A 23,410-nucleotide genomic window follows, 5' to 3' on the forward strand; every position below is an offset into this window, starting at 1 on the left:
GTCTTTCAGTGTGTGACGGCTGCCAATCATAAAAATCCGCTAAAAAACTCGCTATAAAAGTAAATCAAACCCCCCTTCATCACCCCCTTAGTTAGGGAAAAATAAAAAAAAATGTATTTATTTCCATTTTCCCATTAGGGCTAGGGTTAGGGCTAGGATTAGGGTTAGGGCTAGGGTTAGGGCTAGGGCTAGGGTTAGGGTTAGGGCTAGGGTTAGGGCTAGGGTTAGGGTTAGGGCTAGGGTTAGGGCTAGGGTTAGGGCTAGGGTTAGGGCTAGGGATAGGGTTAGGGCTAGGGTTAGGGTTAGGGCTAGGGTTAGGGTTGGGGCTACAGTTAGGGTTGGGGCTAAAGTTAGGGTTAGGGTTTAGATTACATTTACAGTTGGGAATAAGGTTGGGATTAGGGTTAGGGGTGTGTCAGGGTTAGAGGTGTGGTTAGGGTTACCGTTGGAATTAGGGTTAGGGGTGTGTTTAGATTAGGGTTTCAATTATAATTGGGGGGGGGGTTTCCACTGTTTCGGCACATCAGGGGCTCTCCAAACACGACATGGCGTCCGATCTCAATTCCAGCCAATTCTGCGTTGAAAAAGTAAAACAGTGCTCCTTCCCTTCCGAGCTCTCCTGTGTGCCCAAACAGGGGTTTACCCCAACATATGGGGTATCAGCGTACTCAGGACAAATTGGACAACAACTTTTGTGGACCAATTTCTCCTGTTACCCTTGGGAAAATACAAAACTGGGGGCTAAAAAATAATTTTTGTGGGAAAACAAAAATTTTTTTTATTTCACGGCTCTGCGTTATAAACTGTAGTGAAACACTTGGGGGTTCAAAGTTCTCACAACACATCTAGATAAGTTCATTGAGGGGTCTAGTTTCCAATATGGGGTCACTTGTGGGGGGTTTCTACTGTTTAGGTACATTAGGGGCTCTGCAAACGCAATGTGACGCCTGCAGACCAATCCATCTAACTCTGCATTCCAAATGATGCTCCTTCCCTTCCGAGCCCTCCCATGCGCCCAAACGGTGGTTCCCCCCCACATATCGGGTATCAGCGTACTCAGGACAAATTGGACAACAACATTTAGGGTCCAATTTCTCCTGCTAACCTTGGAAAAATACAAAACTGGGGGCTAAAATATAATTTTTGTGGGAAAAAAATTTTGTTTTATTTTTATGGCTCTGCATTATAAACTTCTGTGAAGCCCTTGGTGGGTCAAAGTACTCACCACACATCCAGATAAGTTCCTTAGGGGGTCTACTTTCCAAAATGGTGCCACTTGTGGGGGGTTTCAATGTTTAGGCACATCAGTGGCTCTCCAAACGCAACATGGCGTCCCATCTCAATTCCTGTCAATTTTGCATTGAAAAGTCAAACGGCGCTCCTTCCCTTCCGAGCTCTCCCATGCGCCCAAACAGTGGTTTACTGCCACATATGGGGTATCAGCGTACTCGGGACAAATTGGACAACAACTTTTGAGGTCCAATTTCTTCTCTTACCCTTGGAAAAATAAAAAATTGGGGGCAAAAATATAATTTTTGTGAAAAAATATGATTTTTTATTTTTACGGTTCTGCATTATAAACTTCTGTGAAGCACTTGGTGGGTCAAAGTGCTCACCACACCTCTAGATAAGTTCCTTAGGGGGTCTACTTTCCAAAATGGTGTCACTTGTGGGGGGTTTCAATGTTTAGGCACATCAGTGGCTCTCCAAACGCAACATGGCGTCCCATCTCAATTTCTGTCAATTTTGCATTGAAAAGTCAAACTGCGCTCCTTCCCTTCCGAGCTCTCCCATGCGCCCAAACAGTGGTTTACTGCCACATATGGGGTATCAGCGTACTCAGGACAAATTGGACAACAACTTTTGAGGTCCAATTTCTTCTCTTGCCCTTGGAAAAATAAAAAATTGGGGGCAAAAATATAATTTTTGTGAAAAAATATGATTTTTTATTTTTACGTTTCTGCATTATAAACTTCTGTGAAGCACTTGGTGGGTCAAAGTGCTCACCACACATCCAGATAAGTTCCTTAGGGGGTCTACTTTCCAAAATGGTGTCACTTGTGGGGGGTTTCAATGTTTAGGCACATCAGTGGCTCTCCAAACGCAACATGGCGTCCCATCTCAATTCCTGTCAATTTTGCATTGAAAAGTCAAATAGCGCTCCTTCCCTTCCGAGCTCTCCCATGCGCCCAAACAGTGGTTTACTGCCACATATGGGGTATCAGCGTACTCAGGACAAATTGGACAACAACTTTTTGGGTCCAATTTCTCCTGTTACCCTTGGTAAAATAAAACAAATTGGAGCTGAAGTAAATTTTTTGTGTAAAAAACTTAAATGTTCATTTTTATTTAAACATTCCAAAAATTCCTATTAAACACCTGAAGGGTTAATAAACTTCTTGAATGTGGTTTTGAGCACCTTGAGGGGTGCAGTTTTTAGAATGGTGTCACACTTGGGCATTTTCTATCATATAGACCCCTCAAAATGACTTCAAATGAGACGTGGTCCCTAAAAAAAAATGGTGTTGTAAAAATGAGAAATTGCTGGTCAACTTTTAACCCTTATAACTCCCTAACAAAAAAAAAAATTGGTTCCAAAATTATGCTGATGTAAAGGAGACATGTGGGAAATGTTACTTATTAAGTATTTTGTGTGACATATCTCTGTGATTTAATTGCATAAAAATTCAAAGTTTGAAAATTGCGAAATTTTCAAAATTTTTGCCAAATTTCCGTTTTTTTCACAAATAAACGCAAGTACTATCAAAGAAATTTTACCACTATCATGAAGTACAATATGTCACGAGAAAACAATGTCAGAATCACCAGGATCCGTTGAAGCGTTTCGGAGTTATAACCTCATAAAGGGACAGTGGTCAGAATTGTAAAAATTGGCCTGGTCATTAACGTGCAAACCACCCTTGGGGGTAAAGGGGTTAATGTACACTCTGCACCCCATCTTGCCTGAAAAAACAGAAATGTAGTAATTTTTGCAAATTTATTGAAAAAGAAAAACTGAAAAGAAATATCACATGGTCATAAGTATTCAGACCTTTTGCTCAGTATTGAGTAGAAGCATCCTTTTGAGCTAGTACAGCCATGAGTCTCCTTGGGAATGATGCAGTTTTTAACCCCTGTATTTGGGGATCCTTTGCCATCCTTCCTTGCAGATCCTCTCCAGTTCCGCCAGGTTGGATGGTGAACGTTGATGGACAGCCATTTTCAGGTCTCTCCAGTGATGCTGAATTGGGTTTAGGTCAGGTCTCTGGCTGGGCCAGGCAAGAATGGTCAGAGTTCTGAAACCACTCCTTTGATATTTTAGCTGTGTGCTTAGGGTCATTGTCTTGTTGGAAGGTGAACCTTCGGCCAAGTCTGAGGTCCAGAGCACTCTGGAAGAGGTATTCATCCAGGATACCTTCAATAGCAACCAGTCGTCCTGTCCCTGCAGCTGAAAAACTCCCCCATAGCATGATGCCGCCACCATCATGTTTCACTGTTGGGATTGTATTGGTCTGAATACTTATGACCATGTGATATTTCGGGTTTTCTTTTTTAATAAATTTGCAAACATTTCTACATTTCTGTTTTGTACAGAGTGTGCATCAATGTGAAAAAAATGAACTTTTTTGAATTGACCAAATGGCTGCAATGAAACAAAGTGTGAAAAATGTAAAGGTGTCTGAATACTTTCCTTACACACTGTATGTGTAACCATTAAACATTTTTTGGGAAAAAAAGGCAATTTGATCAAAATATTTAGTGGAAAAAGTTTTTTATGTCTAAAAAAAAAAAAAAGTTACTATTCTAAACAAAAAAGTAGATATGACTTACCGTATATACTCGAGTATAAGCCGACCCGAGAATAAGCCGACCCCCTAATTTTGCCACAAAAAACTGGGAAAACTTATTGACTTGAGTATAAGCCTAGGGTAGGAAATGCAGCAGCTACCGGTGAATTTCAAAAATAGAAATAGATGCTCCATACCGTTCATTATTGCCCCATAAGATGCTCCATATAAAGCTGTGCCACATATAATGCTGCATACCGTTCATTATTGCCCCATAAGATGCTCCATATAAAGCTGTGCCACATATAATGCTCCATATTGTTCATTATTGCCCCACAGAAGCTCCATATAAAGCTGTGCCCCATATATGCTCTGCACCGTTGAGTATTACCCCATAGATTTTCCATATAAAGCTGTGCCATATAGTGCTCTGCACCGTTCATCATTGCCCCATAGATGCTCCTTATAAAGCTCTGCCATATAGTGCTCTGCACCGTTCATTATTGCCCCATAGATGCTCCTTATAAAGCTCTGCCATATAGGGCTCTCCACCGTTCATTATTGCCCCATAGATGCTCCTTATAAAGCTCTGCCATATATACTGCTCTGCACCGTTCATTTGTGCCCCATAGATGCTCCTTATAAAGCTCTGCCATATAGTGCTCTACACCGTTCATTATTGCCCCATAGATGCTCCTTATAAAGCTCTGCCATTTAGTGCTCTGCACCGTTCATTTGTGCCCCATAGATGCTCCTTATAAAGCTCTGCCATATAGTGCTCTGCACCGTTCATTTGTGCCCCATAGATGCTCCTTATAAAGCTGTGCTACCGGTATATAGTAACATAGTAACATAGTTAGTAAGGCCGAAAAAAGACATTTGTCCATCCAGTTCAGCCTATATTCCATCATAATAAATCCCCAGATCTACGTCCTTCTACAGAACCTAATAATTGTATGATACAATATTGTTCTGCTCCAGGAAGACATCAAGGCCTCTCTTGAACCCCTCGACTGAGTTCGCCATCACCACCTCCTCAGGCAAGCAATTCCAGATTCTCACTGCCCTATATATAATGCTGCAATAAAAAAAAATGCCATACTCCCCTCTCTTGCTTGCAGCTCCCGCCGTCTCGTCCCGACGTCTCTCCGCTCTGACTGTTCAGGCAGAGGGCGGCACTATATGCGTCATCGCACCCTCTGACTTGCACAGTCAGTGCGGAGAGACGCCGGGAAGATGGAGCGACGCCTGGCGTGTGGAACGGGGATAGGTGAATATGCGATACTTACATGCTCCCAGCGTCCCGCTCCTTCCCCCGGACAGCTCGTCTTCAGTGCCGCAGCCTCTTCCTCTATCAGTGGTCACCGTTACCGCTGATTAGAGAAATGAATATGTGGCTTCACCCCTATGGGAGTGGAGTCCATATGCATTTCTCTAATGAGCAGTCCCACGTGACCACTGAACAGAGGAAGAGCTGCGGCACCCGAAGACCGTGGGACTGCAGGGACAGTGCCAGGATCGCCGGGACTAGGTGAGTATGTGAGTGAGTATGCTTCAGCGCCCTCTCCCCCTCACCCGCCGACCCTGCCGCCCACCGTGACTCGAGTATAAGCCGAGAGGGGCACTTTCAGCCCAAAAATTTGGGCTGAAAATCTCGGCTTATACTCGAGTATATACGGTAATAAATAAATACAAAATTGCAAATGTAAAAACAGCTGTGGAGTTTAGTTGGTTGAGCATACTTTACCTAAGAGTACCGTCACATTAAGTGACGCTGCAGCGATATAGGCAACGATGCCGATCGCTGCAGCGTCGCTGTTTCGTCGCTGTGTGGTCGCTGGAGAGCTGTCACACAGACAGCTCTCCAACGATGCCGAAGTCCCCTGGTAACCAGGGTAAACATCGGGTTACTAAGCACAGGGCCACGCTTAGTAACCCGATGGGAGTGCGACGTAGCAACGATATCGTTAACGAAATCGTTATGCGTGACAGCGACCAAAAATCAGGGCCCTGCTGGGAGATCGTTGGTCGCTGGGGAAAGTCCAGAACTTTATTTCGTCGCTGGATCTCCCGCAGACATCACTGAATCGGCGTGTGTGACGCCGATTCAGCGATGTCTTCACTGGTAACCAGGGTAAACATCTCCTGGTAACCAGGGTAAACATCGGGTTACTAAGCGCAGGGCCACGCTTAGTAACCCGATGTTTACCCTGGTTACCATTGTAAATGTAAAAAAAAAATCCAAACACTACATACTTACATTCCGGTGTCTGTCCCGCGCCGTCAGCTTCCCTGCACTGTGTCAGCGCCGGACGGCCGTAAAGCAGAGCGATGATGTCACCGCTGTGCTTTACGGCCGGCTGGCGCTCAGTCAGTGCGGGAAGCTGAGGCCGGGGGACAGACACAGGAATGTGAGTATGTACTGTTTTTTTTTTTTTTACATTTACAATGGTAACCAGGGTAAACATCTGGTTACTAAGCGCGGCCCTGCGCTTAGTAACCCGATGTTTACCCTGGTTACCAGGAGATGTTTACCCTGGTTATCAGTGAAGACATCGCTGAATCGGCGTCACACACACCGATTCAGTGATGTCTGCGGGAGATCCAGCGACGAAATAAAGTTCTGGACTTTCCCCAGCGACCAACGATCTCCCAGCAGGGGCCTGATTGTTGGTCGCTGTCACGCATAACGATTTCGTTAACGATATCGTTGTTACGTCGCAAAAAGCAAAGATATCGTTATGTGTGACGGTACCTTAAGACATTTGGCAGTGCATTGAAATGGTCGGCATTGTTTACTTAACATATTGATAGGGCTATCGAGTTGGGGTACCGTCACACAGTAGCACTTTGATCGCTAGGACGGCACGATCCGTGACGTTCCAGCGATATCCTTACGATCTCGCTGTGTCTGACACGCTACTGCGATCTGTGACCCCGCTGAGAATCGTACGTCGTAGCAGATAGTTTGAAACTTTATTTCGTTGCTGGATCTCCCGCTGACATCGCTGAATCGGCGTGTGTGACGCCGATTCAGCGATGTCTTCACTGGTAACCAGGGTAAACATGGGGTTACTAAGCGCAGGGCCGCGCTTAGTAACCCGATATTTACCCTGGTTACCAGTGTAAATGTATAAAAAAAAAAAAAACACTACATACTTACCTTCCCGGTGTCTGGTCATGTCCCTCGCCTTCAGCTTCCCGCACGTCACCGCTGTGCTTTCCGGCTGTCCGGCGCTCACTGTCAGTGCAGAGAAGCACAGCGCCGAGGGACGCGACAGGAATGTAAGTATGTAGTGTTTTTTTTTTTTTACGTTTACGCTGGTAACCAGGGTAAACATCGGGTTACTAAGCGCGGCCCTGCGCTTAGTAACCCGATGTTTACCCTGGTTACCGGGGACTTCGGGATCGTTGGTCGCTGGAGAGCTGTCTGTGTGACAGCTCTCCAGCGACCAAACAGCGACGCTGCAGCGATCGACATCGTTGTCGTATCGCTGCAGCGTCATTTTAGTGTGACGGTACCCTTGGGTCAGGTATTGATAGCACATTTGTTGTCCATTGTTTACTTTCACACATTGGTCAGCCATTGATGGCCATGCAATGCTTACTTTCACTCACATCACTACTTTAAGTAAACTGTACTAATACTAACATCCATGCTTATGTGAAGATACCAAGATATTTTGGTTAAAACGTGAGAAAATTACAAAAATAAATGAGGTTCACATCCTTCCTGTACCTGCTTTTTTTCCACTAAAGACGCTGCAAAAACTGATGGCAACGGTTTTTGATGCTTTTTTGCACTTACTGTTTTCTATGGGTGTGTGTGAATGAAATCTCTGAAATCTCAGAGCTTTTGTTGGTACTGTAAATGCAGCTTAATGTGCATAAAAAAATGCAGCAAAAACGTGAGCTTAGCCTTAAGGTCCAGCAACATTGCAAGATTATCGTTTCACAGTAATCCTGCAGTCTACACAGGTTGACTATTTTCCCCCAATGGACGATCAAAATGATCTTTTGGGCCGCACAAAAGATCGTTGTTCTTGGCAGCATCAACCTGTGTAATCAAGACCTACCCTGCCGAGAACAATGACAACTTCCAGGGTGATCTATTACCTATCCTTCAGTGTGCATCTGTGTAATCCGGTTATTCACTGATTGGTATTCATTAATGCCACAAAAATAGTCTGGTATAATAATGTAGTGTAGGTGCCCATTTAGAGTATGGGCACACGGTAAATATATGCAATGGATTTTTCTTCACTAAAAATCATCCTTTGGCAGGGAAAATGTAGTGTTTAATACACATTTGCTTTTAATGCATTTATTTGAATGGGATAAAAACAAAAGAATTGCTGTGTTGCAGATTTGAAAAAAAAAATGCATTAAAATAAGCACAGAAAAAAAGCTGCATGGGATTACAGAAATCTCAGTTTTGCTAGTACCGTTAAAACACTGCATTTTTAAGCACGAAAAACATTTCAAAAGCTCTTAGGCTGCCGTCACACTATCAGTATTTGGTAAGTATCTTACATCAGTATTTGTAGCCAAAACCAGGAGTGGAACAATTAGAAGAAAAGTAAAATAGAAACATATGCATCACTTCTGCATTTATCGCCCACTCCTGGTTTTGGCTACAAATACTGATGTAAAATACTGACCAAATACTGCTAGTGTGACGGCAGCCTAAGGCTACTTTCACACTAGCGTCGGAATCTCCCCGTCGCAATGCGTCGGGGAGAGATTCCGACGCTAGCGTTTAACGCATTGCACAACGGAGGCAGCGGATACATTTCTCCGGCGCATTCGCTGCCCTATTGTAAGGTGCGGGGAGGTGGGGGCGGAGTTCCGGCCGCGCATGCGCGGTCGGAAAAAGCGGTCCGTCAGGAGCAAAAAACGTTACATGTAGCGTTTTTTGCTCCCGACGGTCCGCAGAAGCACGACGCATCCGTCGCACGACGGATGCGACGTGTGGCAATCCGTCGTAATGCGTCGTCAATACAAGTCTATGGGGAAAAAACGCATCCTGCAAGCACTTTTGCAGGATACGTTTTTTCTGCAAAACGACGCATTGTGGCGGATTGCAGTTAACGCTAGTGTGAAAGTAGCCTTATAGTGAGGGACATTCAACCCAAGGAGCCCGCAGGGTTATTCTGTAAGAGAATACCATGGTGCTAGTTATCTACAGCTAATAAATTCCTTGTGCATTGAGCAGGGCATGTAGCACAGTGCTGGTTACTAGGCAGGCTGAAGTGTTAGCAAAGACTGTGTGGGTGGATATGCAGCATATCTGGCAGCTGCTGGAGCTATTTTTATGGCAAACACTCCCTAAGTGAGTAAGGTGCACAAGCTCCAGGCCTTGGAGATAGCTGTGTGAGGAGTACGCCCTTCTCCTGTAATGTCATGTCGGTTGTGAACAACAATTCCAGGAAGCTTGTATGTATCTAAAGCTGTGCTCTGACCGCCCTCTTCACTAGGTAAATGCAGCATGCTCACTTCTTAAAATCCATATAGCAAAATATGACTTCTATACATTTGTAAACCTGTCATTTTTCCCCTATTTTCATAGGGGTTTCCTTTCCTAACTTCATATCCCTTCCCTTCCCTTCCTCCCCCTCCTAGTTTACCCTACCCAGTTAAAAATTGTTAAAATTCTAATAAAAATTATTGGGAAAAAAAAAAATCCATATAGCATTACTAGGTTTCTGCAAAGTCACAGCTTGAAAGTGTGCTCACAATAGATACTGCTGAGTAGGAAACAAACAGCTGCAGCTGTCGTAATCTACTACCCATATACTATAGTATCGCCGGCCATACACATTAGATGGCTGTCGGATGAACAATACTCAATCGGCTGACAGCCATCTCGTCCGACTCCCCCATACACAGGAGTGCCCACTCAGCTGAGAGCTTCTGTGTTCTCTGTAATAAAGCTGCTGGCACATTTGGTGGCGGCTTATCTCTGAGCAAACAATGCGATCAGCAGTCCGAAATTGGACATGCATGATTGACATCTCTCCCAATCATCAGTTGGCTGGAGCCCATATACTCATTAGACCGTTTGCTGAACCTGTCAATATCGGCAGGTAAGACACTTGCTGTTAAAAAGCAGGTTTTCCTTAGTGTTTGCTGCTTCTTTCCTGCGCTTGTCATAGTACAGTTGTCTCTTGTGCTTAAGAAAACGTATTCTACTTCATCGGGTTTTGGCACCAAAAACGCAGCAAAAACTGATACCTGTGTTTTTCAACACCCATAGCTTTCAGTTGGTGAAATATGCTGAAACAAGTGACATGCTGCATTCTACAAAACCCAAGGTTTTCCACAAAATACTGAGGACACAAAAAGCAAGGTGTGTACATGAGATTTCTGAAATCTTATAGACTTTGCTGGTACTGTAAAAGTTTGCATAAAAAAACATAGCCTTAGGGTAGATGCACATAATCAGTAAACACTGTGGGTTGGGTGTGTTGCGTACTTGTACAGCGTCCAACCTGCAGTGTCCAGATGTTACAGCATAGTTTATTGGATTTCAAGAAATCCCATGCCCACTATGCGTCCGGAGATGCCCACAGCTCACACGCGGAGACGGACATGTGGTGGTCTCTCCATACCGTAGCATGTCTATTTATCTTGCGGAGACACTAGTCTCCGCAAGATAAATGTCACCCATACAATGTATTGCAGGTGGTGAATTCACGCGGTTCAGTGAACACATGCGGATTCACCTGCGTTCAATAGCCGGCAGCGCTTTGGACACAGCGGACATGTGCTGAGTCAAAGGCGCTGCCAATTTCTGAACGTGGGCACATACCCTTATAAGGGGAAATTTATAATTTACTATTTAGATACATTTGTTGTGCTCCATTTTTAATACGTTTTGCACAAAGTCTGTTATTTTTACTTTTAACTTGTGCAAAGGATGAGGCTCCCCAGCATTTTCCCTGTTTTAGCTTTATTTGACTTGTGATTTTTTTTTTTTTTTAATTAGAGTAGGAAGGTGGAGTAACATTTCTTGACACATTAGTGTAATATCTTACAATAATTTGCATATAACAGGAAGGCAACCACAAACAAATCTGACTTAATGAATTCCTCTCATTGCCACTTGTGAGTTTGCTATATTCATGAGTGATCCCCATTATTCCTCCCTACTAGAGATGAGCGGATCGATTTTTTTTTTTTTTTTTTTTTTTTTTCAGGACTTCAGTCAAGCATCCTGGTCTTCGGTACATGGCAGCTAGACGGGAGGCCCGTGAATCTCTCACCATCTGGCATCCCCGATGCAAAGTGATGCACAGATGACATCGCACCAGCACTGGCTAATCAAAAGCCATGCTGGGGATGCCAGAAAGTTAGAGATTCACGGACCTCCCATCTAGCAGACACAGGGCCTGGAATCCCCAGCCACTCATCTCTAGTCCTTCCCTTTATTTTAGTGAACCATGAGCCGCTCTATAAGCAGGCATAATGGTCAGCTGTCAGTCACCTCTAAGTCGGGTGAGTGCTCTTGTCATGAATATCTCAAAGTAATGTAGAAATATTAGCCTGTTGGGGTTTTTACAGATTTCTCTACTTTATGCAGTAGTTAATGCAGTCAGTTTAATAGGGATTTATAATGAGAATTGCTCTATGTTAATTATAGCCTTTGGCTGTGCCATAAGTCTATGAAGGGAATACACTTTAAGACTATGTTCACACTAGGCGTTTTTGCTGCGTTTTTTAATGCTAATTTTCAGCTGCTTTACACTACCAGCAAAGCCTGCGAGATTTCAGAAATCTCATGCACACACATTCTTTTTGTAACAGTATTTTGTGCTTTGCTGCATTTTTTTTTACATAGAGCATGTCATTTCTTTCAGCGTTTTTGCATAGTTTTTTCACCCATTGACTTGAATGGATAGTGAAAAAACACTGCAAAAATGCAGGCTGACTTTTTTGCAGCGTATTTGTTGCAGAAAAGTCAAGGAAAGCAGGATGTGACCTCAGTCAGCTCTGCTACATCTAGTTGGCAGGCTGCTTGATGTGACCAATACAGCCTGTCATCCAGCAGAGACACTGGGCAGTGGATCCAAACCCCATTCACTTGAATGGGGGGCCCGAACGTGCATGACGGCGCGGCAAACACTGTTTATGATCGGCGGTAAAATCACTCCTGCCGGTCAGACAGCCGCAGTTCTTACGCTGTCAAAAGACAGCGTGAGCCAGCAGCTGTGATCGAAGGTATAAAGTTTACCAGCCGATGCCTGCTGCCGCTAATAACAGTGAGAGCAGGCGGTGGCAGATGGGAGTATTCATAAGCCAACCCCTGCGCTGTAAATAAATGATAAAAAAAAACCTGCATGGGTTCCCCTGTATTTTTTGATAACCAGCCAGGCAAAACTCACAGCTGGGGGCTGCAACCCTCAGCTGTCAGCTTCAGCAAGGCTGATTATCAATAATAGAGGGGTCCCCACGCCATCTTTTTTAATTATTTAAATAAATAAAAAAAAAGGCATGGGGTCCCCTCCATTCTTATCAACCAGCCTTGCTAAAGCAGATAGTGGGGGGTTGGTATTCTCAGGCTGGTAAGGGGCCATGGATATTGCTCCCCCAGCCTACCGTAGAAATAGCAGCCCGCAGGTGCCCAGAAAAGGCGCATTAGATGCGTCAATTCTGGCGCTTTGCCCAGCTCTTCCCACTTGCCTGTAACGGTGACAAGTAAGGTTCATATTTGTAGGGTTGATGTCACCTTTGTATTGTCTGGCGACATCAAGCCCACGGATTAGTAATAGAGAGGCGTGTATAAGACACCTATCCATAACTAGTTCTATAGTTACATTGTAAATAAAGACACAGCCAGAATAAAGTTCTGTCCAACGCCATAATCCATGTCTGGGGGAGAATTCGTTTTCAACCTGGACGGTGACAAGATGTGACTGTCCAGACTGAGAACCACTGGGAAATGAGCTTCTGCGAGTGCAGCGTCAGTGACTAGCAGTGGCCTCCTCGAGGTTACTGTCGGTCACTGAGGCTGCATTCCCAGCAGGGCTGAACTGCTTGTGGCATTGGTGAGATCTCTGCTAGCATTGTGAGAAAGTCGCATGGTGCAGAGGCGAGTGCACCGCAGTTCAAATTCACCACAGGGAAATTCTCCCCGTGAACTTGCCTCTGCACCATGCGACTTTCTCACTGTGCTAGCTGGGATCTCACTAAGGTCACGGCAGTTCAGCCCGGCTGGGAACGCAGCCTCAGTGACCCGTGGTAACCTCGATAATCTCACCACTAGTCGCTGCACTTGCAACAGTTCATTCCTCAGTGGTTCTCAGCCTAGAGGGTTGCATCGTGGAACCGTCCAGGTTGAAAACTGTATCTCCTCGACAGAGAGGTTGTTGTTTTTTATTTTAAAGGGTAGCTGTCACCCCCAAATTCGAAGGTGAGATAAGCGCACCGGCATCAGGGGCTTATCTACAGCATTCTGCAATGCTGTAGATAAGCCCCCGATGTATCCTGAAAGATGAGAAAAAGAGGTTAGATTATACTCACCCAGGGGCGGTCCCACTGATGTCCGGTCCGATGGACGTCGCTATCCGGGGCCTCCCATCTCCTTACGATGACGTCCTCTTCTTGCCTTCACGCTGCGGCTCAGGCGCACTTTGTCTGCCCTGTTGAGGGCAGAGCAAAGTACTACAGTGTGCAGGCGCCGGGAAAGGTCAGAGAGGCCCAGCGCCTGCGCACTGCAGTACTTTGCTCTGCCCTCAACAGGGCAGACAAAGTACGCCTGCGCTGGAGCCACAGCGTGAAGACAAGAAGAGGACGTCCTCCTATGAAGATGGGAGGCCCCGGACCGCGACGCACATCGGATCGGACCGCCCGCCCAGGTGAGTATAATCTAACCTCTTTTTCTCATCTTTCAGGTTACATCGGCGGCTTATCTACAGCATTACAGAATGCTGTAGATAAGACCCTGATGCCGGTGGGCTTAGCTCACCTTTGATTTTGGGGTTGACAGGTTCCCTTTAATTCTCTTGCATGGGACAATGTCCTCACTGGAATGGGCGATGCTGTAAGTATGGTATAATTAAGATTTATTAAAGGAGTCTGTGTCATTCTTTCAATTAAAGGACTTTATTATGTGTGTGTTTTTATACAATATGACTATGGGGTTAGTAATGGGGGTGTTTTATTGATGCCTCTCCAATACAAAGGTGACTTCAACCACCCCAACTATTACCCCACACATCTTATAGATGTGCCTTTTCTGGGGCAGCTGAGAGCTGATGGGTTTTAGCCTGGGGGGGAATATTCATGGCCCCTTCCTAGGCTTTTAATATCAGCCCACAGCTGTCTGATAGTCTTTGCTGGTTATTGGGGGACCCTACATCATTTATTTATTTATTTTTTTTGTGGGGGGGGGAGTCGGGGGAGTCCCCCGTTTTAATAGCTAGTAAAGGCCAAGTATACAGCTGTGAGCTGATATTAATAGCCTGGGAAGCTCCATGAGTATTATCGATTCCAAGGCTATAAACATCTGCCCCCAGCAGTCGTCTTTCCCTCTGCTGATTAAAAATATTACTCGGGAACCCACATCATTTTTTCAGAAATGCTTTTTAAATTAAATACATGTACAGTAAGCTGCACACACTGTACTAATTGTATATGTCACAGACATCTGTATATCTATTCTGTGTATATACTGTATGTAATATATATGCTATCCTGTCGGGTCCTGCTGTGATTTTACTGTATGCGGCTGCTGAATTGCCGGCTTTTCAAAGGATCTAGAGGTATGGGTCTACAGGAAGTAGTTTCTTTTTTTTTTTCTGTCTACTTTATTAGCATGCACAAAGAGACACAAGTTAGCCCCCAAAAAAGCATCAAAACGCACCAAAACATTCGTTTTTGCCGCAGCTTCTTTCCTGCCAAGGAATCAGGTTTTGCTGCAGAAAAAACGCAGCAAAAACGCCCAGTGTGAACTTAAGCTTAGTAGATTTTCACAGAGGGCAGCAGAAATGTTGTAGAAATTCCAGCAACTGAAATTTCTCCAATCAAAAGTAACTGCAATGTGACTGTTGCACTACCTCTCATTTTTAGGTGTAGGCTATCAGAATAAACAATGAGTTATCCCGGTTATCCTCAGATGGGCGGGTTTCCTCCAGTTCCTACAGGTAAGAAATTCAAACCTTACCTTTATACACGCACTGTCTACTACGGTATATGACAAAATGAATGGCATCTTCAGTTTTTCATTGCATCATTTTACTCAAATTGCTCTATGTCTCTAAATGGGGTAAAGAATCGTATTCTCCCATTTATTTCATTCAGAAAGTTTTGATTTTTGTTTTTGTTTCATTTGTATCCTCTTTAAGGGAGGCCTCAGTTCTGCTTTTTACATAGTGGATATTTGGATGATTTCAGATATAGCTTTAGAATATCTGATTGTGGTAAAACTTCCTGTTTTTTATTTTTATCCACACAAAAAGCTGCAGGTGCTTCTCAAAAAATTATCATCAAAAAGTTAATTTATTTCAGTTCTTCAATACGAAAAGTTAAGCTCATATATTACAAGGAGTCATTAGAAACAGAGTGATCTATTTCAAGTGTTTATTTCCGTTAATGTTGGTGATTATGGCTTACAGCCAATGAAAGCCCAAAAATTAGGATAATTAACAAAAAAAACACCTGCAAAGGCTACCTAAGAATTTAAAAAGGTCCCTTAAGGTACCGTCACATTAAGCGACGCTGCAGCGATATAGACAACGATGCCGATCGCTGCAGCGTCGCTGTTTAGTCGTTGTGTGGTCGCTGGAGAGCTGTCACACAAACAGCTCTCCAGCGACCAACGATGCCGAGGTCCCCGGGTAACCAGGGTAAACATCGGGGTACTAAGCGCAGGGCCGCGCTTAGTAACCCGATATTTACTCTGGTTACCATTGTAAATGTAAAAAAAACAAACACTACATACTTACATTCCGGTGTCTGTCGTGTCCCTCGCCGTCAGCTTCCCGCACTGACTGTGGGGGCCGGCCGTAAAGCAGAGCACAGCGGTGACGTCACCGCTGTGCTTTACGGCCGGCGCTCACAGTCAGTGCAGGAAGCTGATGGCGAGGGATGCGACAGACACCGGAATGTAAGTATGTAGTGTTTGTTTTTTTCTTACATTTACAATAGTAACCAGGGTAAATATCGGGTTACTAAGCGCGGCCCTGCGCTTAGTAACCCGATGTTTACCCTGGTTACCAGTGAAGACATCGCTGGATCGGCGTCACACACGCCGATTCAGCGATATCAGCGGGTAATCCAGCGACTAAATAAAGTTCTGGCCTTCTAGCTCCGACCAGCGATCCTGATCGCTGCTGCGTGTCAAACACAACGATATCGCTATCCAGGACGCTGCAACGTCACGGATCGCTATCGTTATTGTTGTTAAGTTGTTCAGTGTGAAGGTACCTTTAGTCTCATTAGATTAGCCCCATAGTTTGTAAGCTTGCGAGCAGGGCCCTCACTCCTCCTGGTACCTGTTTTGAACTGTATTTCTGTTATGCTGTAATGTCTATTGTCTGTACAAGTCCCCTCTATAACTTGTAAAGCGCTGCGGAATATGTTGGCGCTATATAAATAAAAATTATTATTATTATTAGCTACCGGGGCAGAGGGTGCGAGCGCCCCGGGCCCGGAGCTCTGAGGGGGCCCACCCGGAGCTACGCCACTGTAGCGTGCCGATACAGTTACATTCTGTGGCTGAGCAGGGAGAATCGGTCTCCCTGCTCTGCCGCCTGGCCACTATGGGGCCCATGAGCAGGCGGGGGGCCCGGTGCCAGCAGGGGGCCCCCTCCCCATAACCGCAAGCTGATGACCGCATCGATGATGAATGCAGCGCGCAGCGCTCCTCCCATCACCCCCCTGTCGGTTTCTGATGGCACTGACAGTGGAGGCGGTGACGTCACCACCCAGCGCCCGCTGTCAGGAGATGAGCGGGATCTCAGAGCACTGCTGGAACAAGGAGGAAGAGAGGTGAGTATTGTTTTTTTTTTATGAGGACTGCCTTATACTACAGGTCTGCCTATGGGGGTACTGTATTATACTACAGGGTCTACCTATGGAGGTACTGTCTTATACTACAGGATTTGCCTATGGGGGTGCTGCCTTATACTACAGGATCTGCCTTTGGGGTGCTGCCTTATACTACATGGTCGGCTTTTGGGGTGCTGCCTTATACTACAGGATCTGCCTATGGGGTGCTGCCTTATACTACAGGGTTTGCCTTTGGGGTGCTGCCTTATACTACAGGGTCTGCCTATGGGGTGCTGCCTCAGGCTCTGCCTTTGGGGTGCTGCCTTATACTACAGGGTCTGTCTATGGGGTGCTGCCTTATACTACAGGGTCTGCCTATGGGGTGCTGCCTTATACTACAGGGTCTGCCTACGGGGTGCTGCCTTATACTACATGTTCTGCCTATGGGGTGATGTCTTATACTACAGTGTTTACCTATGGGGGTTCTGTCTTATACTACAGAGTCTGCCTATGGGGTGCTGCCTTGTGCTATATAGTCTGCCTATGGGTAGTTCATTATACTATATTGAGGACTATCTGGTGCATTATACTATATGGAGGCCATCTAGTGGGCCATCGCACAGTGTGGGGATTACAGTGAAGGGGCCAGCATACAGTTTGGTGCTACTGAGGGGTCAGTATACTCTGTGGGGGTGCATTATAGTGAGGAGGCATCATGGTATGTATAAGAGCGCATCATACTGTGTGTAGGGAAGCTGTACAGGGGGGCAGATTTGGGACATTATTCAATGTGAAGTTGCCACTTATTATAGGAGAACTCAGGTTACTGTGACTATTAAAGGGGCACACAGGCTAATATTACTTTCTGGGGGGCAAAGCGTGGGCATTGTTTTCTAGGGCACTTTCACCCGGCATTACTATATTATAGAGGGGTGCTTTAGAATTTAGAGGGCACAAAGAATCACACAGCAGGTGCAGTAATAGGAACACATATGGCAGCAGCGGCTCAGTATTGGGATATCAGGTGCAGTAATAGGGTCACAAAAGGGCAGCAGTGACTCAGTATTGGGGTATCAGCAGGATGATGAGTTTGCAGGTTGGGAATAGATGGGGCTGGAGTATGAGAAGTGAAACGTGTCTTTGTTGTATTCTCTGCAGGTGAGTCGTTGCTGGAAGAAGTTGTCAAGCCGGTCTGGGCCAGATGGAAAAGACGGGAAAAGTGAACGATTCCATCAGAAAGGACGTCAGCGGTAAGTCATTATCTGTAACTGTGCAGTGATCTCTTATATGTTCTGTAGAGCTGGTATCTACCACTGACCATATGGCGGTAATATCTATGTTGGTCTTGAAATACAGATTATCTTCAGTAATAGAGCTGTCATCTGCTGAGGTTCTCCTCCACTATTAGGGTGCGTCACCGAGTTGTAATCAAGGTTACCTGGTTAGGGGCCCACTCAGAAGTTTTGCCCCCCCCCCCCCCCCCCCCTTAACTATAACCCAAGCTAGGCCTCTGATTAGTCTGTTTCAGTAGGCTCCATAATCATGGGGAAGACTGCTGACTTGACAGATGTTTAGTAGGCCGTCATCGACACATGCCACAGAATGGTCATTGCTAAAGAAGCTGGCTGTTCACAGAGTGCTGTATCCAAGCATATTAATTGAAAGTTGAGTGGAAGGGAAATGTGTGGTAGAAAAAGGCGCACAATCAATCGGGATCAACGTAGTCTTGAAAGGATTGTTCAGAAAAGGCTGCTCAAAAATTTGGGTGAGATTCATAAGGAGTAGACTGCTGCTGGAGTCATTGATTCAAGAGCCACCACACACAGACGTATACATGACATAGGCTACAAGTGTCGCATTCCTTGTGTCAAGCACTCGTGACCAATAGACAACGCCAGAAGCGTCTTACTTGGGCCAAGGAGAAAAAGAACTGGACTGTTGCTCAGTGGTCCAAGGTGTTGTTTTCAGATGAAAGTAAACTTTGCATTTCATTTAGAAATCAAAGTTCCAGAGTCTTTAGGAATAGAGTGGAGAGGCACAAAATCCAAGCTGCTTGAGATCTAGTGTGAAGTTTCCACAATCAGTGATGGTTTGGGAAGCCATGTCATCTGCTGGTGTAGGTCCACTGTGTTTTATCAAGACCAAAGTCAGCGCTACCATCTACCAGGAAATTTTAGAGCATTTCATGCTTCCCTCTGCCAACAAGCTTTTTTGGAGATGAAAATTTCATTCTCCAGCAGGACTTGACACCTGTCCACACTGCCAAAAGTACCAATACCTGGCTTAAAAACAACAGTATCACTATGCTTGATTGGCCAGCAAACTCACGTGACCTTAACCCCATAGAGAATCTATGGGATATTGTCAAGAGGAAAATGAGACACCAGACCCAACAATGCAGACGAACCGAAGGCTGCTATCAAAGCAACCTGGGCTTCCATAACACCTCAGCAGTGCCACAAGCTGATCGCTTCCATGCCAGGTCGCATTGATGCAATAATTGATGCCAAGGAGCCCCGACCAAGTAATGAGTGCATTTACTGAACATACATTTCAGTAGGCCAACATTTGGGATTTTAAAATCATTTTCCATGCTGGTGTTATAAAATATTCTAGTTTACTGAGATAATGACTTTTGGGTTTTCATTGGCTGTAAGCCATAATCATCAACATTAACAGAAATGAATACTTGAAGTAGATCACTCTGTTTATAATGACTGCAAATAATATGCGCTCCTTTTGTATTTAAGAACTGAAATAAAATAACTTTTTGATATTCTAATTTTGTGAGAAGCGCCTGTGTTTTATTCTTGGGTATATATAATGTTTGTTTTGCTTGTTTTTCTACTACAGGCAGTAACCCATGGGGTGCACCCAGTAACCCACCTCCCATTGGATTGGATATGCAAGCAGGCTTCTCTCAGCAGTACAATCCACAGCAATATATGGTGAGTACTCTCTGCAATTGGAACAATAAATGAGTTAATATTATCCTTTAACGGAAACCTGCCATTAAAGTATATTCCCATCTTAGCAATTCATGTATGAGATGGGAATACTTGTCTATATGTTTTGGCCAGAGGAGGCCTGCTTTGTGGGGACAGCCATATAGGCTGTGCTCTGCTGTTTCTGTAATTCCTATAATAGTAAATTGGAGAATACCCATTTAAAGATCAAAAAGGTATTTGAGTATAAGGCTATGTGCACACGTTCAGGATTTCTCGCAGAATATTCCTGAGAAAAAACGGACATTTTCTTCGGGTTTGCCGCGTTTTTTTCCGGACACTTCCCAATGCATTTTGTAGTGGGAAATCCGCAAAAAAACCCCGCAAAATTAATGAACATGCTGCGGTTTTTACCGCGATGCGTTTTTTTCGCGGAATAAAGCGCATCATGTGCACAAAACATGCAGAATAAATTCTAAATGATGGGATGCTTATTGTATGCGGTTTTTTTTGCGGTTTTATAGCGTTTTTATCGGGAAAAAACGCGAAAAAAACGCAACGTGTGCACACAGCCTAAACAAGTATTGTTTGTGGAGGCAACAATCAGTAGACTTCTACCCATAGGCCTACTTATATGTAAACCAAATTGACAAACTGTGCTTCACTTACCCTCACTGGGTAGGTCCAATGCTGTGTGTCCACTGCTGCCCTTGTCTCTGTTGTTTGGCGGCTGAAGTGATATGATGTACACACTGCTGCCTCTGACAATGAATGAAGTCCTTTTCTTTGCCGATCTAGACAGCACCACCCTCTTGAGGCCGGTAATGGCTGCAGTGCTGTTGACATGATTTCACCGCTGCAGTCAAACAGAGACGGGTGGCAGTGGCAACAGTGCTGCATCCTGGGAGGAAGTAAAGCATAATTTGTATTTTTACACATAACTGAGAGTGTGGGCAGAAGTTTGTTAAACGGTGTGAACCTCTTCAAAGCTGTTAGCAGAATACAATCTATAACCCAAAACACAGAAATGTCAACCCACAGTAACTAATAAAGGATCCAGTTCTGAAATGTAATTACTATGCTAGCAGTTCTCTGTTTAACCCCGCCATACCCCCGATAGGCAGCTTTCTGCACATGTACAATGTACATAGACAGCTGCCTGAGGCGGGGTTATACACAGCTCATGAATATGGAGGACTACCTGGCAGCAGCTTACTAGTCCTCAAGTCATCTGCTACTCTGAAAACGGTGATTTTATGACAACTACCACAAGCAGCTCAGTAAGAGACACATTGCTGGAATCGGGGAGTCTGTCCCTACATCACACTGCTCTCAGATGGGGTAGCAAAAACCCTGCTGACAGATTCCATTTAGCAAATAGTTTGCTGTCAGATTTGTGCTACTGTTTTCTCTTGATTGAGGCATTTTGTGATAAAGAATTTAGAGAAAAACTTCTGCATATACAGGAGTTGTAGAACTTCTAGGTATCTTACGTTGTTTTGATTAAATGTATTCTATTTGTCACAGCCAGGATCAGGCTACCCATTTGGAGGAATGAACCCTGCCCAAGTAATGTATCCACCAGCAGGTGGTGGTTATCCACCAGCAGGTGGTGGTTATCCACCAGCAGGTGGTGAGTATCCACCTTCAGGTGGTGGTTATCCACCTGCACCTGGCTTTGGGGCACCACAACAACCTCAAGTGCCTGGTTATGGTATGTATCCTGCTCCAGATGGTGGACCTCAACCAGGGATGCCGGGGTATAATGCAGGATACCCAGGTCAGCTTCCAGGACAACCACTTCCAACACCAGGACAGCCGCCGATGCCTGCACCAGGACAGCCTCCAATGACGTTCCCTGGCCAGCAACCAATGCCAGGCTATCCCCAAGCTCCAGCAGTAAGCCCCTCTATGCCACAGTATCCAACACAACCATCAGTGACACCCAATATTCCTCATATGAAGGTAATTTTTTCTAGTAAAGCCAAAATTGAGTATTGAAAAGAGTTCTTTATGGAGGATGAACCTTTTTGATTTTAATTTGTGAATGCTTTACATAAAACCCTACATGCACACAATGCACAGTATGAAGATTGCTCTGCTTGTTTCAGCATTCACTTGTTTTCTATCTAGAATCGAGGCACTATCACAGATGCACCAAACTTTGATCCACTTAGAGATGCTGAAGTTCTCAGAAAGGCCATGAAAGGATTTGGTAAGGAATTGCAAAAGAAGATTTTCTAATGCAGTTGATATTGTTTTTACCCTACTATTTTTTGTACCAAATCTATAAATGTTGGCATCATAAATCTTCAAAACTGGAAATGATAAATGACTTCTTGAATCAGCCGTTATGAATTGTGGCATATATATTAGATTATGCAGTAATAGGATCTGCATAGGATGACCCATCTCATGCTGAATGCTCCACTGTGGGTGTTTTGGTGCCATATGTAGCGCACAGGACTGAACCATATTGACTGCTTTGCAATCTACCATACCAGAGGTGTGCACACTGGTGTGCCTGATGCTGTACGCATCTCAATTGAAAAAGAGCCTTTGCTTGTGCTGTTGGTGTAAGGAAATCTATATAGTACACCACAAGCATTGTAAATTGTTACCTAGAACATTTATCATGAAAAACAAAACTGTCAGTAAGCTTCTTGCGATTTATAATCTGCTGATTATTTTTCTCACTTTGGGCTTCAGATAAACATTAAATAAAATAACAATTTGTATGTTCTGTCAGGAACTGATGAAAAGGCCATTATTGAATGTCTGGGAAGCCGGTCAAATAAGCAAAGGCAGCAAATCGCTTTATCCTTCAAAACTGCTTACGGAAAGGTAGGTGTTCATTTTAGATTTGTACATTTCCATTGTACATCATGTTTCTGGTCTCTCATTGCTGTCAGCTAGGCACACATTGGATATTTTTATTCTGGTTACCATGACTATGTGTGGGGATGGATATTTGTATATGTGCACGTGAAAGTTTTTTTTTTTTTTATTCTCAATGTACAAATACATTGATGGGCAGAGGTTATTATTCATTTTTATCTTGTCCCCTAACACCAAAATATTCTGCAGCACTGTGCAGAGAATTTCACCATTTTTCTCAATCTCTGTCCCCAGTGGTGTACACAACATTACGTTACTTATTTTGGATACATTATAGGACTAGTAATGTTTTTGGAGCTTGATCAGGAAGCTCACAGGAAAAACAGTGAAAATATACAAATTCCATGCAGATGTTGCCCTTGGCTACATGTAAACCCAGGACTGCAGAGCAGCAACAGAGATGTAGCAGAGTGTTTTTTTTTTTTGTTTTGTTACTGAACAATTAGATAGTGTGTGGACTTTTTTCTTCTATAATCGATCAGAATAAATGGATAGCTTACCATATAGAAAGCATACAACATTTTCTTAATTTCTAGACCATTCTATCGAGCTGTTAAGTTTTGATCTTATCAGTAATAAGCCACATAAATTCTTATATAAAGGGTGCATAACTAATCTAGTAATCATACAGCCTTAGGCTACCTTCTCATGATTATTTGGTGAGTTTTTGTGCATCTTTTTCATGCCTTTTTATATTGTTTTGGCACTGCGGTCTTTCTCTCTTTGGGCTGCTTTGTTTTTGATCCTTCCTGGTATTTGGCTTTGCCTAAACTTTATTGTTGTAGTTGA

At 44.3% G+C, this 23,410-nt stretch overlaps 1 protein-coding gene across 4 annotated transcripts in view; it reads left to right on the plus strand.

Annotated features, from left to right (window-relative positions):
• Positions 1-23,410, plus strand: part of ANXA11 (annexin A11) — a 142,246-nt gene that overhangs the window by 37,749 nt on the left and 81,087 nt on the right. Inside the window, exons 2-7 of one of the 4 annotated variants that reach the window (XM_069753097.1) lie at positions 14,859-14,932; positions 19,632-19,726; positions 21,251-21,356; positions 21,456-21,688; positions 21,857-21,938; positions 22,473-22,567. In XM_069753097.1, coding sequence (XP_069609198.1) covers positions 14,881-14,932; positions 19,632-19,726; positions 21,251-21,356; positions 21,456-21,688; positions 21,857-21,938; positions 22,473-22,567 — 663 coding nt within the window. In that variant the 5' untranslated portion in view covers positions 14,859-14,880. Of the gene's footprint in view, positions 1-9,131; positions 9,266-14,858; positions 14,933-19,631; positions 19,727-21,250; positions 21,689-21,856; positions 21,939-22,472; positions 22,568-23,410 lie in introns of those variants that run through there. The other 3 variants (XM_069753096.1, XM_069753093.1, XM_069753098.1) reach the window with 3 other exon arrangements.

The sequence above is a fragment of the Ranitomeya imitator genome, chromosome 2, assembly GCF_032444005.1.
Source record: "Ranitomeya imitator isolate aRanImi1 chromosome 2, aRanImi1.pri, whole genome shotgun sequence".
Taxonomy (NCBI): domain Eukaryota; kingdom Metazoa; phylum Chordata; class Amphibia; order Anura; family Dendrobatidae; genus Ranitomeya; species Ranitomeya imitator.